Source organism: Lissotriton helveticus, chromosome 4_1 (genome assembly GCF_964261635.1).
Source record: "Lissotriton helveticus chromosome 4_1, aLisHel1.1, whole genome shotgun sequence".
NCBI classification, from domain to species: domain Eukaryota; kingdom Metazoa; phylum Chordata; class Amphibia; order Caudata; family Salamandridae; genus Lissotriton; species Lissotriton helveticus.
Window position 1 is genome coordinate 62,842,699 of NC_136063.1, and position 15,868 is coordinate 62,858,566.

The following is a 15,868-nucleotide window of genomic DNA, read 5'->3' on the forward strand; positions in this document are numbered from 1 at the left end:
CCCCCACCCTGCACCCCTGCGTTAGACTCAAAAGCCACCCCAACTTGCAGTGTGCCTGTCGCCCTATCATTAAACTAGTCTACGAAAAGAAACCCCTGAGGAGGAAAGAGTCCCACTGCCCCCGCCCTCGGGTATATAGCAATAGGACACAGTAATAGAAGAAATATCGAACCCAGCCGAATAATACGTGAATGTTCAGAAATCAGGAATCATAATGTCACTCTTGTTCCGAAACGCCGCCCTCGGCTCCACCCGGATGCCCGGTTGAATCAGTCTGTTTGGGGAGGGTATCCAGCCAGTCACTAACTCCATCAGGACGATCAAAGAAGAAAGTCCGGTCTTCGTATTCGACACGCAGCCTGGTTGGAAATAGCATTGCATATTTCAGGCCCAAGTCTCTCAGCCTTCGCTTCACTCCCTGAAACCCCATCCTTTGTCTCTGAACAAGCTGCGTGAAGTCCGGGTAGAAACTCACCGTCGTGTTCTCGAATTTTACGGGGCCACTTACTCTCGAGGCCTGTAGCATAGTGTCTCTGTCCCGAAAATTGAAGATCCTGGCGATGATAGGTCTCGGTGTGGCGCCCGACTTCGGCTTTCCGCCCGGCACTCGATGGGCACGCTCCATGGCAAAGAATTTACTCAGGCCTGTGGGGGCCAGGTGATTCAAGACGATGTCTTCCACGAGAAGATCAGTAGCCGAGGCACCAGAGGTTTCAGGGACCCCAATAAGGCGTGTGTTGTTGCGCCGGGCCCTATTTTCAAAATCCTTCAGTCGATAGACCATGAGATCGTTGGAGGAGAGCAAGCGTCCAACTTCCGTCTGCAGATCAGAGACATCGGTCGTGAGGCTAGAAGTCTTCAGGTCCAGAGACTTGACCCTTTCATTGGTCTTCGACAAATCAGCTCTGATCAAAGTAACATGAACTGCTACAGTGTCTATTTTGAGAGCGAGAGCCTCATATTGCTGACCAATGGAAGCCTGCATGTTGGCAATGGCGCCCATGACATCCTGCAAAGTCAATTCGGTCAACGCAGTCAGATCGTCAGTGGGGCCCTCAAAAGCTCGACTGGCGCCACCGGGGGACCCCTTAGGTTGGGTATAGCGATCCATGACGTTGGTTTGAATCGGTGCCCCGCGTAGAGGCGTTTTAGTCTTCCGCTTCTCGTTGTCAGGCCTGGTGGTCATGTTGAATGGTGAGCCCCCAAGGGGCCCGCAAGACCTGGTGAAAATGGCCGCTCACCACCAGACCACTGCAAATAACGAAGGTGGGCAGAAAGGGCAAAAGCAACAGCTCAGCCCAACACCCTAACCCTCAGAACAGTTGGCATATAGTCAGTAAGCAGAGCTAGGCTGGACCCCGATGGGGGCGCGAGGCAATTACGCAATCAGAGGAGGCAGAGGCCCAGCAACGAAACCGAAAGTCAACTCAGGGCAACACGGGTAGCCCCTCAGGCCGCTGTTGTTCGATTACTCCCCGGCGTCTTGGTGTGCCAGTTCCCGGTGTCGCCGTGGGGCGGGCCTCCAAAACTCAGATGGGTGTATCTGCGGTTCCCGAAGTCCAAATGAAATTTTGGAAACAGCTTAGGTGTCAGCTGAGGTTCATCTTCAAGAACCCGTGGTCAAAGTCAGGATATCTTTCAGGATATATGCGGAGGGCATCGAGGGACTCGGGAGCCCTGTGCTCAGGCAGCCATCTCGGATGCGTGCGTAGCTCCTCCCCCTCATGGAGCCATCTTGAACAACCCAAGCAGCCATCTTGAACACTTTATGCAGCCATCTCGAACAGCCCAAGCAACCATCAGGGCCGGACTGGGAACCAAAACCGGCCCTGGCAAAGTGCCCGGCCGGCCCCTCCTCCCCCCTCCGCGAGTTTGGGGATGCTGCCGAGCTGTTTGTCAGGGTCGGTTTTCGGCCGATTTTGTTACAGGGCTGATTTCGCAGCTATGCTGCAAAAACAGCCCTGTAACAATAACGGCCCCCAGGGGCCAAAACCGGCCCCCCACCCGTGCGGCGCACCGGGGGATTGCCCGGTGCCCGCAACGGCCAGTCCGGCCCTGGCAACCATCTTGAACACTTCATGGGGCCATCTTGAAGAGCCCAAGCAGCCATCTTGAACACTTCATGCAGCCATATTGAAGAGCTCAAGCAGCCATCTTGAACACTTTATGCAGCCATCTTGAACAGCCCAAGCAGCCATCTTGAACAGCCCAAGCAGCCATCTTGAGCACTTTATGCAGCCATCTTGAACAGCCCAAGCAGCCTTCTTGAACAGCGCAAGCTGCCAACCTGAACAGCCCAAGCAGCGATCTTGAATTACCCATGCTGTCTGTGACACTTTTAGCCACTCTTGTAAGCTGGAAGTACTGTGCATGCTGAGAATTGTAAATATACATATGGAATGCTAAATCTGAAACTACAAATCCCAGAACACAAAGTGGTTTGAAAATTAATGCTACTTCAACACCCAAAGATTGTTTAGAAAGAAATATCAGAGTGAAACATTTAAAAAAGGACCCAGTGTTCCTTTAAAGTCCTAAAACAGTGTTCTGTACAAGAAGTTGTGTTTTGAACATTAAGCCCTCAATGATAGTACTAGGGCAGACATCAGGTTACTTTATTACAAAGAAATCATTCAGCAGAAATCGAGACACAAAGTGTACCTGTTACAAGCTGTGTGATGATCGGTGGGACCGAAGTTTCTGTGATCGGTGTTGTAGAGCCGCTTCCTGTTAAAAGCACACACACACAGTGTCAGTGAGGAGAGGGCAGACAGGCCTCAACACTACCTCTACTTGTAACTTCAGGATTGCTGCTATAAATAGTAACCGTCCAAAGGTACACAAATGCATAACCCCCTCATACCAGCTACGAAGAGGATGTCCCCACCCTTGTGACAGGCACCTCTAAGGAAAATGTCAATAAAGTTTTCAGTCTTGAATGTCCTAAGATGCTTTATTATTTTTGCAGTTTTGTATAGTGTGAACTCGACTCGAAGGTATCAGAGCTCTTTACACGAGAACCAGTGGCATTGCACAAGAACACACTCATTTTGTTAGGCACGGGGGAATTAAGTGATTTGCACAGAATGACAGGATGTTGAGGGTCCCTGACGAGACTCGAACCCAGGTCCTGTGTTTCGAGGTTGATCGCTCTAGCTGTTAGGCCACATCCTCTCCCCAGATGTCTGTTTTTACACTTGACTCTATTCATGACTCATGCCTCTGGGCACGCACCTCCATCCTACTTACCATAAGGAAAACAATGTTTCTAGCTTACATTTATCAAACGTTACTAAAAGCAAAGCAAAATGCTGCTGTGCAGCAGAAGGCACTTGGCAAAGGTTCAAGGGTCACCTTGCTGTTCCTATTGCTATATTTAGATATAAAACTGGTGCTAATGGAGTGAAATCTTTTTTCAGACTGTGCTAAAATGTAAAAAGAAAAAAAATAATGATGTAGTAGTAGAACAAATTATGCTGCATTATTAGGCGGTACGAGAGGGGGTGGTAATGGACGGAGCATCTGAACCAATCAAACACTCACACCCAGTCAACAGATCCATCACCGTTCTTTAGCCCACTCTGCCACCCCAGTTCAGACATGGCCATATGCAAATCAGTCTGACCCTGTGCCTCATGGGAACAGTCCAGCCCGAACTGCCAAGCCAAGCCTTTCCTGGCCCGGATTCAAGCTTCCGAGGACCGGTTTCTGGCATTACAGCCATCTTCAGCCCGGCTTGCTTGAATCCAGTGGCAAAGTGAGCAAGGGACTCACGTCTGAGCATACCCTGCCAACTTATGGCCAACAAAGCGGTACGAATATTAGGCAGCATAATTTGTCTTCTCATGCCGCATAATTTAGTCAATCCTGGCACATCATTTGGTCCATCAATGCTGCATAATTCCAATGAGCAGGGTATTTTCATATGATTACAGACAGTAAAGGAACCTATGTTGAACCAGCATTCCGCACCTTCCATTGACAGGGCAAGGCAAGTGATTTCAATTAAGGCCTGGGGGCCACCAACAGCCCCCCCCGTTTCCCCCACCCACGTCTTCAAAGCGAGCTGTTTAATTATTGGTTTTATAGCTCAAACCTGAACCAAGGCAACTAGAGGTCTTTACACAAGAGTCAGATATTTTACGTGAAACCCAAACATTTAAAGCTTTTGATTCATTCACAAGGATGCAAAATCATTTGCTCAGAACCTCAGCCTGTTGAGATGAGGCCAGGGTCACATCTTGGTTCCCCACTGGAAACGTCCACAACTCTGACCTCTAGTTCACATCTCTTCACTAGTAAACATGTCTGCTAAAAGGCCTGTTCCATCACAAGGAAATTCATCATTCTCTTACACATAAAAACGATGATAGTTTAAAGTGTACATTATTATGTTAATATAAGAAACCTTGTTCCGGTGCCTTTGCTGTAAGTGAAGGAGCAAGGTTTCATATGTACAGAAACTTTCTTGGACTCAGTCCTCTCAAAATAACATATAATTAATTAATCAACATTTTTTTAAACTAATTTCTGCATTACACAACATTTCTAGTAAGATGAGGAAGCTTGCCTACGTGCTTTTACTAACAGTAACCCGAGTGTCCTAAAACTGGCCGCCGAAAACTCAGGAACTCTTCTCCGCATGCATCTGTCACATCTACGTGGCGTGACGTATCTGTGCTTTTGGTGGGAACTTCTTGCTTCTGCGCACTAGTGTCAGAAATGGCTGCTTAAAATTTCACATTCTAATGCTTATGCCATGCTCAAAACTAAAACTTGTGTGTTTTGCTTAACTAATAATGCTATAGTATAAATAAAGTATAAATAAAGTAATGGGGTTCGAGTAGAGATAAGTGATCTACAGTGCATTCATTTATTTGTGTATTCTAAAGTGTCTCTCTTTGACTTTATTAATAGCTTGTATTTGGACCCAAGGGTGACTTGAATCGCCATATTGAATTAGCATTGCGCAGGCGCCAAGAACTTTGAGAGACCTCAAGCCATGGCATTGAACTGATGCCAGTGAACTGTCTTTCCAGCAACGCGCCTGGGAACCACAACCTATAAACCTGGGAAAGGAAGAAGATTCAAAACTTTGTTTATTAAAATGAAATAATATTGCTGGGTAGAATAAAATCGTGAGAAAGTAAATTATGGGCGGGAACTTGATCAATATAATTCATTGAAAAATTACCTCATCTTAGTATGGTGTGATGACCTCCCCTCATCTTTCTGACCAATCACTGAAGGGGGAACATATAGATTTGTAAAATTTAGGGGTGGTACATTGCCCTGGAATAGTATAACTAAGGTAGGCTTAGTTTGAGAAAATTGTCCGACTTGTCACTGAACCAACGCATGCCATAGGTGATCGAGAGCAGAGGTGCTGGCGGAGCACTCTGTCAGAAGAATCAAGGTGTTGCTGGAGGAGGATTATCGATTACCCAATCGGGGTAACTAATTTGGCATAGAGAAAGGGGTGTAACGCTGGCGTTGCACTTAGCTGAGGTCACCTGTCCTGTTCTGCACCTGTCCTGTTGGCACCTGATTATTCGGGAGCCCTATCTTTGCACCCGTTGCCAGAGTTGGTCTTCACACCATTCTAGGTAAATATACTCCATGTGGTATGTCCTTATACTATTTCCCTTTTCCACCCTTCCCAGGTACCAATGTCTAAAGGTGTTACTGTGAATTCTTGCAAATTCTATGTCCTATTAATCATATTCTTAACATTTCTGGTCACTCTGTTGTGGCCCCTGACTCATAGAATTATTCATAGACAACGTGTTTAAAACTTCTCCAGAGTCTGTGGTAATTACAGGAAATGTAAATACTTAAATGCTACCTGTTATGCCAACACCTTTTCAATCCCTAGGACGTATAGCATAGGTGACAAAGGATTGGTAAGTCATGGTTTACAGGTATAAGTCCTAAAAGGACTTAAAGTACTGATAGGCTGTAAATAGAAGCAGGACTACTAGTTCAAAGGACAAATGTTTATGGGCCCAGGTGAGTATGAGATATTGAGCTAGTGGTCCCATGCACCATCATAAGCATTTCAGTGAGTTGGAGCTGTAGCTGGCTGTAAGAACTGGGGTCACCAGTTCCCCGGGGGTAGCCTTGCACGAGCAGGTAGGCACCCGAAAGCTCAGGTGTTAAGTGACTACACAGCACACACCCACTGAGACATTAAATGCACGCAATGACAGTCCACACCAGTGAGGTTTTTGATTTAAAACAATTGATTTTATATAGACTTGAAACCAAGGCAATCAATGTTCACAGTAGCAATAACTTGTTGGCATATTTCATGGAGGGGAAGCAAAGGGTTCAATATTCTCGTAAAAGCATTTCATCGACACATTTTCTTGGGGTAGAGTAAAGGGAGCAATTCACCAACGCAGCACATCTCAATAAAGGCTTAGCTTTTCATTACCTCCTAATAAGCATTTCAGTGTAACAAACCCCAGCATTTCATTAAACCAGCATGGAATATTTCATCATTTTCTGGTAGGTAATTAACCAACGTTTTCCTATGGAAGAATAACCATTTCCTTATGCAAAGAGACCAAGGCACCAGGTAAGTTTACACCTTGCCTCCCGCCTGGGTAAAAGATTTCAGTTAAGCAATATCACACAGTGCCTACAGTCACAGAAGCAGTTCATTAAGGCAGTATTCAACAGTGCACTAGCAACATGAGCAATTCAATAAGGCTATAATAAACAGTGCACTAGTAACCTGGTATCCAGCAATAGCCCTTCCTTCAGCAACAATAAACCAGGCCTCAGGGCCTGCGTTAACTGGCAGGAACCTGGACCCCAGGCGGGGGTTAACCAATGTCTTAGCCCAGTCCCGAGCGCTTGCAGGGGCCAATTAGGGCCAACGGCCCGGTGACACTTTCCCCAGGGGACGGGCAAACACGGGGCCTTCTCCGGCCTCCCGCCCTCCTCCCCGGGGGTTTACCTCTCTTCTTCGGCCCTTCAGGGCCCTGCGGCGTCTCTCAGGAATAGCGGAGGGCCCTCGCTCTTCTCTGGGCCCTCCGGTGTGTTTCCGGCACTGCGGGGGGCGGCTTTGGGGCACAGTAGGGCTCCCCGGGGCCCTCGTTGACGGAAGGGACGGCCCCGAGGAGGCAGCTGGACAGAGGGGGGGCTCCTGCTTATCCAGGCCCCCTCCGTAATTTTCTCGGCTGGTCTGGGGCTTCTCACGCAGGTCCCGGGCCCCTCTCTGCCTTACAGAGCCCCGGGGACCAATGAGGAGCAAGGGTGCGCCCGCAGCCGCCAATAGCAGCGCGGCTTGAGGGGCGCGGCGCTGGGAGCCAATGGGTGCGTGGCGGGGGTGGGATTTCCACTGACGCCCCCGTCACGTGCTGCTGGTTGCCGGCTTTGAGGCCTACCACGGCCTGAGGGAATGCAGCAGCGGCCCTCTCCTGGCCCTGAGGGCCGCCGGGGGAATACCGACGTCAGCCGAGGCCTCCGCACGCGTTCACGGGCCCAACAGCAGCGGCCACAGCGGAGCCAGACAGTTCGGCGAGGGCTGCGGCGGTGAGTTGCTGGCCAGCGCTCCTCTTCCTCACAGCGCTTCACAGGGGGCAGCCTCGGGGGAACAAGCGGCGCTTCGGCAGCAACAGCCTCGGCCACACAGCGCTTCAGGCGCAGGGAGCAGCCCGGCGCCCGGGGCGAAAGACAGCGCTTGTAGGGCACCGCAGTTCGTGGGGGTCACAGCGCTCCCTCAGAGTCAAAGCGGGGGAGCGCTCGAGTCAGTGCAGTCGACTGTGGTGACTTAAGCAGGGGTAAGGGCTAGCGCTGCGATCGCAGTAGCGCTGCAGCAGTCAGCAGGAGGCAGAGGCCCGGACAGGGGCAGTACTCGGGGGCAGTTCTACAGCGCTGGAATCTCAGGCAGTTCAGTCAGCAATTCAGGCAAGGTAGGACAGGCAGGTAGCTGGTGCAGGACAGCGCCGGGGCCCAATACCTGGACGATCCTCCAGCAGTCCTGCGGGTGGTGAAGTTTCTTCCTGGTGCGGGGTGTCTCTGGCGCACTTCTGTCACAGCAGAATCTTGGTTGCTTGAGGGGGGGTGAGTTGAAGGCTTGTCAGCAGGTCACTTCAGGTGGTCCCTGGGTTCCCCTCCCGCCGGGCCAGATCAGTGGGCTGGTTCAGGGTTCCTCACTCTACTTGGAAGGCAGCACCTAAGCACTGTCACTCCCAGTGGCATAGGTCCCTGACTAGGCCCTACCGCCTAAATCTCCTGCGTGGGTCCCCCAGGTCAGTGATGCCCCAACTGACTAAAAAAGTTTCCCTCCCTTCCTTATATATGCCCAGGTCAGGTGACCACTCTCTAAGGCGGCAAAAATAGGCTCCGCCTTTCCTCTGGAAGGTTCCAGGAGCTTCCCCACTCTATCTATGGGCAGGCGATGGCAGGCTGGCTTTGCAACAATGTTTGGGGTCACAGCCAGCTCCTGGCAACTAGGGTGGTACTAGAAAAAGACCACGCTGCAGTAGCAGGGGCCAGTGGCAGCCATGTTTGAAGTAGAGAGCACCTGCACCTTAACATGGATTGGCCATGGAAAGGTGCCCGGCAACCTAAGGGCCAAAGAAAAAGAAGGTGGGAAAAATGAGGCAAGGGCGAAAAAAATAGGGAAAGACCACCCTAGGGCTGACAGGTCTAACACTGGCTCTGCATGTTTATCTGGAACCATTCCAGCCTATCAATTTACACCCCCAGTGTCACCCTAAACAGACACCTGCTGTATGCAAATCAGTACTGAACCTGCTCCTCATGGGAAGAGTGAAACTGTGCCAGGTAAGGTCCCCTACAGAAGAGAGCACAGCAGCAGAAAGATCATGGCGTTTTATGTCTCATCAGAGAAATGAAGCAAGGGTGAGGTGACACAGCAAGTAACGGACCCCTGTCTGGGCATACACTTTGTCACTTACGGCATCATATCAAACACACCAAAGGTGATTTAAGGTATGCTTATGAATAGTTTACAGCACTGGCAATCACACTAGGGAGGATTCCAACCTATTGTTTTCTCCCACTCTAGACACAAGCCCACCTTATGCAAACCAGTACTGACCCTGATCCTCCTGGGGAATAGTTAATCCCACAATGTCATCTGATGAAAGAACAAGCAACCCAGACCGGTTTCGGCCTAGTCATGCTACACCAGTGAGGTATAGCATAGATCCAATGTCAAAGTGAGCAAGAGACCAACGTCTGGGTATACCCATGGCCTCTCGTGCGTTGCATCAAAAACACCAAAGGTAATGGAAGGAATGCATGCAAATAGTCCAATCCACTGGCATTCTCTCTGGATAGTATTCTAAGCCATCATTTTTTACTCTCTGTGCCACTCTGGAGAGAAGTTCACCTTCTACAAATCATTACTGACCTTTTCAGCAACAGAGTTGCTGTGTTTCGTGTGTTCAGAACTACTGAATAGGTAGGCAATATAAATAACTGATGTAACACTACATAACATAACCCGGAAGCAGCTACCTCAGGGACTGGATACAGGGAGCAGCTGGGAAGATGTTGGCGCTCCCCCTGCAGCTCTCACTGAATCACTCATTCTTCTTCTGAGGGCATTCCATATCCAGGGACAGACCTCGGACACAATATTCCACTGTAAACCTAATAGGGAAACCAAATGATGCCACAAACCCTCAGCCCACTAACTCTTCTTTCTCTGGAATGAGTGTTATGTTTTCCTTACCAGGGTGTCCTGATTCAGGTTCGGGTACACTGACCTCCCCCAGGTCACTTCCTGCAGTATTTTCTCCCTCACCTCCTCAGAGCGCAGTGCCGCCATCACTCTTTCACCTCTACATTGTTGGGGAAAGTCCATAGGCTTTCTTTACCCTGTCAACTGTCCCTCATCATCAGTCTTTATATTCAGCTTTGCTGTAGTTTCAAAATAGCAGTTTTTTAAAAAGCAAAACTGTTTCATCCATTATGGCCTTAGCTTCTGCTGTCTGCTGTTCAAGTTCTTCAATGTTTCCTACAACATGAATGTACTGCAGACATCATGTTGTGGACAGCCCAGTTCTACATGCCCTTGTCAATTTTCACTACCCAGAGTAGAGAGATGGGCAGGCAACTAGTATTGTGCGCAGGAGCCCCAAAAACAAGCAGTCGTCTTGAAAAGCCCAAGCAGCCCTCTTGAACAGCCCAAGTAGCCATCTTGAAATCTTCATGCGGCGTTCATTAACAGCCCAATCAATCTAGGCTCAAATCCTTGCAAATAGGTTAAAGCACTGTCAATCACACTGGGGAAGTTTCCAACCTATCATTTTTCTCCCACTCTAGACACATACCCACCTTATGCAGAACAGTACTGACCCTGATCCTCCTGGGGATAGTTCATCCCGCAACGCTATCTTATGCCCCCTCCGGAAGAAAGCACCAGCAACCCAGACCAGTTTTAGCCTTGTCAGGCTTCGTCAGTGAGATATAGCTTGGGTTCTGTGGCAAAGTGAGCAAGGGAGCTACGTCTGGATATACCCGTGGCCTCTCAGTGTGTTGCATCCAAAATAACAAAGCTAATGGGAGGAATGCATGTATATAGCTGAAACTACTGGCATTCTCTCTGGATAGTATTCCAAGCCACCAGTTATTACTTACTGTGCCACTCCAGAGAGAAGCCCAACTTATGCAAAACATTACTGGCCCTGCTCCAGATGTGATGACCATTCCCACTCCCAGGTGAGGCCCCTCCAGCAGGAAACACAATCAATCCCAGATTCAAGCGGTAACTCACTGAGGGGATCTAAGTAGGCTGTGGGGTTTCTCTGGTCTCCGTCTGGAGGAGATGTAGCCTGGATGATTAGTCTGGACTGTTCATATTGGAGCAGGACCAAGATTGATTTGCATATGGCAGGTCTCGGTCTAGAGTGACATGGTGGACATAAATAATGGCCTAAATTTGGCCCAAACAACCAACAGTGGTTGAGATATTTTCAAGCATTCCATCCATGACTGTGTTCTTGTTCTATCTATTTTTAAGTATATAAAAGATACATCCACATTATGCCAGACTGTGCAAAACCTTGGATTCCTACTAACTAGGATGAAATCACAGCTGATTCCAGCTCAGAGTTGAGTATTCATTGGAACACAGTGATGCACAGATCTAGAGATGGACTTTCTTCCATCGGAAGGGATAACCACCCTTAAATCTGCTGCGTTAACTGTTCACCAAGAAGTGGGCTCCAGCAAAAGAGTGTCTAAAGAATCAGCAATTCCTATCACCCGCAAGAGCCGAAGTCCTCTGTTCTTGTCTCCACTTCAAAACACCATCTATTGTCTCATTGGGGATCCTGTATTCATGACCTGGAATTTCTGATTTCAGTATCTCAGAACCTCCGAAGGGAATGGCCATGGTGGTTGGTGGACTCAAGCCTGCTTAAAGAGGACTCTCTGGGCCCTCATCCTCTGAATATTTAGCCACAGACATCATGCAGATGCGAAGGAGCCACCCTGTACTTCTCTGAATTTCAAGGTCAGTGGTTAAAGTTGGAAGCAAATCCTTCATCCAGCTGCAGAGGGTTGTTGAAGTGTTTCAGGCTCTTATAGCATTCGCTCCTCTCTTGGCATGCCAAGCTGTATTAGTTTGTTCAGACAATCACCTGACTGGCTTATATGTAAACAGACAAGGGAAAAAGCAATGTCAACCCTACCAAATGTCTCAATTACTTACCGGTAATTGCATTACTCTGAGTCCTACTCCCTCGCTTCCATTACTTATGTAGTTGAGGCAACCTTGCCTCAACAGACACCCATACCACATGATTTTATCACGCGGGGGATATAAGTAGCCCCCACCCCGCTCAAACCTCCTGTAATACCACAGAGACCGAAACCATACCAATTGGTTGGCCCAGACTACCAGGGAGGGAGGGAGGGATGTAAGTAATGGAAGCGAGGGAGTAAGACTCAGAGTAATGCAATTACCGGTAAGTAATTGAGACATTACCTCATCGTCCCTCCCTCGCTTCCATTCCTTATGTAGTCGAGAAGAACAAAGCCAAACAGGACAACCAAATAAGGTGTGCAAAAAACAAGTTTATTAAAAAACACAGACAGCAGGAAAAAAACACTATTCAGGAATCATAGTGGAAAGAACCCTGTACCCTAAAACATCAGCACGGTCAACCTCCTGGCCAATCCGGTAATGAGAGGCAAAGGTCAACGGCGAAGCCCAGGTGGCAGCCTGACAAATCTCCGAAATGGAAGTCCCTTGGACTTCCGCACAGGATGCCACCATGGACCGAGTGGAACGACCCTGAACCCCCAAAGGAGAAAGGCGCCCCGCCACCTCGTATGCCAAAGAAATCAGAGACCGAACCCAACGACTCAAGTAAGGAGTAGAAGGATGCAAACCCCGATTCACAGGCCCAAAATTAACAAAAAGTGAATCAGACAAACGGAATGGAGCAACCCGTTCCAAATAGACCAGGAGAGCCCGCCGAACATCCAAAGAGTGAAGCCGCACCTCAGACTCCGACACAGGAGAATCAAAAAAGGAAGGAAGAATCAACTCCTGATCCCGGGTGAACTGAGAATCCACCTTAGGACGAAAGGAAAGGAGAGGCCTCAAAACAATCCTGTCCTCAAAAATCCTCCAAAAAGGATGCTTGGAAGAGAGAGCGCCCTGCTCACCCACGCGGCGAGCAGAGGAAATGGCCACCAAAAAGAAAGTCTTGAAGGACAAATGGCGCAGACCCACAGAAGGCAAGGGCTCAAAGGGAGGGGACATTAGAGCATCCAGGACCAGAGACAAATCCCAGGTGGGAAAATGCCACAGAGGGGCAGAAAGAACATGACCTAAAACCTTAAAAAGGCGACTAACCAACCTTTCAGGATCTGAGAGATTGCCCCAAGAGCTCTGAAATGCCCTAATCACAGCCCATTGCAAACAAAGGGAAGAAACCTTCAAGCCCAAAGCAGAACCCTCCTAGAGAAACAGCATCACCTCAAACAAGGAAGAGGAAGAAGGGTCCAAACCCCGGCCACGACACCACCGACTGAAAGAACACCAGTGCCGCAGGTAAGACTTGTTGGTGGACGGGCACCTAGCCACCTGCAGAGCAGAGGTCAAGCCAGCCGGCACACCCTTACTCAGCAAACCTAAGCGTTCAACCTCCAAGCCGCCAAGCGCATCCGGACCAGAACATCCCTCTGCAACACCGGGAACACCAAAGGGGACGGAGACAGAGGCAGCAACCATTCCACCTCCGACCTCATCTCCACCATGAGAGGAAACCAGGAGGCATGAGGCCAAGCCGGAGCCACCAGAATCACTGGAGCCTCCAAGGAACGGACCCGAAGAAGTAAGCGGAGAAGAAGAGGAAAGGGAGGAAAGGCATATAGAAGCCCGCGTGGCCAGGGGCAAGAGAAAGCATCCACCGCCCAGGCCGAACTCTCCCGACTGTGGGACACAAACCGGGCCACCTTGGCATTGCCCGGACAAGCAAAGAGGTCCACCACCGGAACACCCCAACGCACCGTCAGATCCACAAACAACTCCTGATGGAGGCAGAAATCCACAGAGGACGGGATGGCCCTGCTGAGAGCATCCGCTAGGGAATTGGACACCCCCGAACGTGAACAGCCGAGAGAGCCACAAGATGAGACTCCGCCCAACCGAACAACTGAGATGCCACCAGAGCCAGAGACGAGGACTGGGTCCCCCCCTGTCTGTTCACATAAGCCATGGCAGTGACGTTGTCCGTCTGAACTACAAGAACTGAACCCTGCAGAAAGCAGGAGAAGGCCAACAGAGCCAGACGGACTGCCTTCAACTCCCTCTAATTCGAAGACCTCCTGCCCTGAGAGGGGGACCAGAAGCCTCTGGTCCGATGAACCCCCAGCCAGGACCCCCACCCCAAGAGGCTGGCATCCGTGGTGACCACCACGGGGTCCGGAGGAGAGAGAGAGACCCCCTTCATTAGATGATCCCGAACCAACCACCAACCCAGAGCCGACCTGATCAGAGGGGACACCGGAATCGGAGAAGAGAGGGGAAGGCAATGGGGAGACCAAATCGCAAGAACATGAGCCATCAGAGTGTGCAAATGAAACCTGGCCCATGGAACCAGAAAGACCGTGGCCGCCATGCCCCCCAGCACCTGGAGCCAACGACCCGCCACCTGAATTGGACCGGACAGAAGAGACAAGATGTGTGACTGAATCTTGACCACCCGAGCCTCGGGCAGAGTGACCACCCCCAAAGCCATCCAAAACCGAGCCCCAATGAAGAGACGATCTTGGGACGGAACAAGGAAGGATTTCCCCACATTGATAAGAAAGCTGTGTCCCCTCAATACTGCCAGGACCACCTCCGTGTGACTGAGAGCCAACCGAAATGAAGGAGCATAGACCAACCAATCGTCCAGGTGAGGATGGAGAAATATCCCCCGGGCGTGGACCAAAGTGACCAAAGGAGCCAGAAGCTTGGTGAAGACCCGCGCAGCGGAATTCAGCCAGAATGGCAAAACCACAAACTGGAAGTGAGAGTCGACGATCGCAAAACGCAAAAACATCTGATGCCCCCGAGCCACCGGAACATGAAGATATGCATCCTGCAGATCGATAGAGGTCATGAAGTCCCGGACCCCCACCAAAGGAATAATGGACCGCAAGGTCACCATCTTGAAGTAAATGGTCCAAACCCAACCATTCACCCTCTTGAGGTCCAGAACTGTCCGGAATCCCCCTGACACCTTCTGGACCAGAAACAAAATGGAATAACAACCCTGACCCAGCTGAGCCAGGGGGACAGGGACGATCGCCCTCTTCTCCAGAAGATCCCGAACACCATCCAGAAGTAACATTCGTTTCGCCTGGGACTTGGGGACAGGAGTACAGATAGTGCCCCAGCCGGGAGGAATCGCAACAAAGTCGATAGTATAACCTCTCCTGATAACACTCAATGCCCAGCGATCCGTCACATCCAGATTCCAAGCCTCCAGGAAAAACAACAGCCTGCCGCCCACAAGTCTCAATGCGGCCACGCCTACATTCTCAGGAATTCCGCTTGAAGGCATCTGATGGACCCCTGGGACCAGGCACGGAAGCCGCCTTCTTGGGCTGGAACTTACGGCGACGGTCCGAAAATGCCTTAGAGGACTGCTGTGAAGACTGGAAAGAAGAGGCCGAGGAAGGAGCCGGATTCCAGAAGCGGCGAGAGCGAGATGCAGAACCCTTGCCCTTGTAAGGCAGAGCATGCTGACGGTCCTTAAAAGCCTTAGTGATCATACTGTCCAGCTGCTCATCAAAAAGCATCTTGCCATCAAAGGGGATCTTAAGGAGAGAAGACTTCTCTGAAGGATCCGCCTTCCAGTCCCGCATCCATAGGTTCCTCCAAGCCAGAACTAAGGAACCAGAAGCCATGGCAGAAGAACGAAGCACATCCGAAGAGACGTCAGCCAAGAGCTTGGCCTGTTGTTCCATGTGGACAAGCAAGTCAGAGCAGTCCGACTCATCCTGGATAGCCGTGGCCAGTTTCCCAAAGTCAGACACCAACGACTGAGCCGCATAAGCAGAATAAATGCCAGCATGCATGGAAAAGTTACCAGCAGAGAAGGCCTTCTTCAGCGCCCCATCCACCTTTTTATCAGTTGCATCAGCCGGAGAACAATCCTCAGGATTAATCGCCGTACGACCAATCAGGGTGGCCAACATGGCATCCACTTTGACAGAGTGAGGAAGAGAAACCTCCCCCTTCTCCGAGGAGTACAGCTTCTGCAAAAATCGAGGAACTGACGAGCGCTCCAGATCGCACCATTCCCCAGAAATCAAGTCCTTGATGCACCCATGAAATGGCATTGCGAGAACAGGGGGTTTAACATGCTGTGGAGAATGTCAT

The 15,868-nt window shown here is 50.1% G+C and overlaps 1 protein-coding gene across 2 annotated transcripts in view; it reads right to left on the reverse strand.

Annotated features, from left to right (window-relative positions):
* Positions 1-15,868, reverse strand: part of LOC144828316 (uromodulin-like) — a 597,246-nt gene that overhangs the window by 355,634 nt on the left and 225,744 nt on the right. For both annotated transcript variants that reach the window (XM_078686406.1, XM_078686405.1), the window contains exon 2: positions 2,662-2,727. Coding sequence is in view for 1 of the 2 variants with exons in the window: in XM_078686405.1 (XP_078542531.1) it covers positions 2,662-2,727 (66 nt within the window). In the remaining variant the exon portion in view is untranslated. The remainder of the gene's footprint in view (positions 1-2,661; positions 2,728-15,868) is intronic.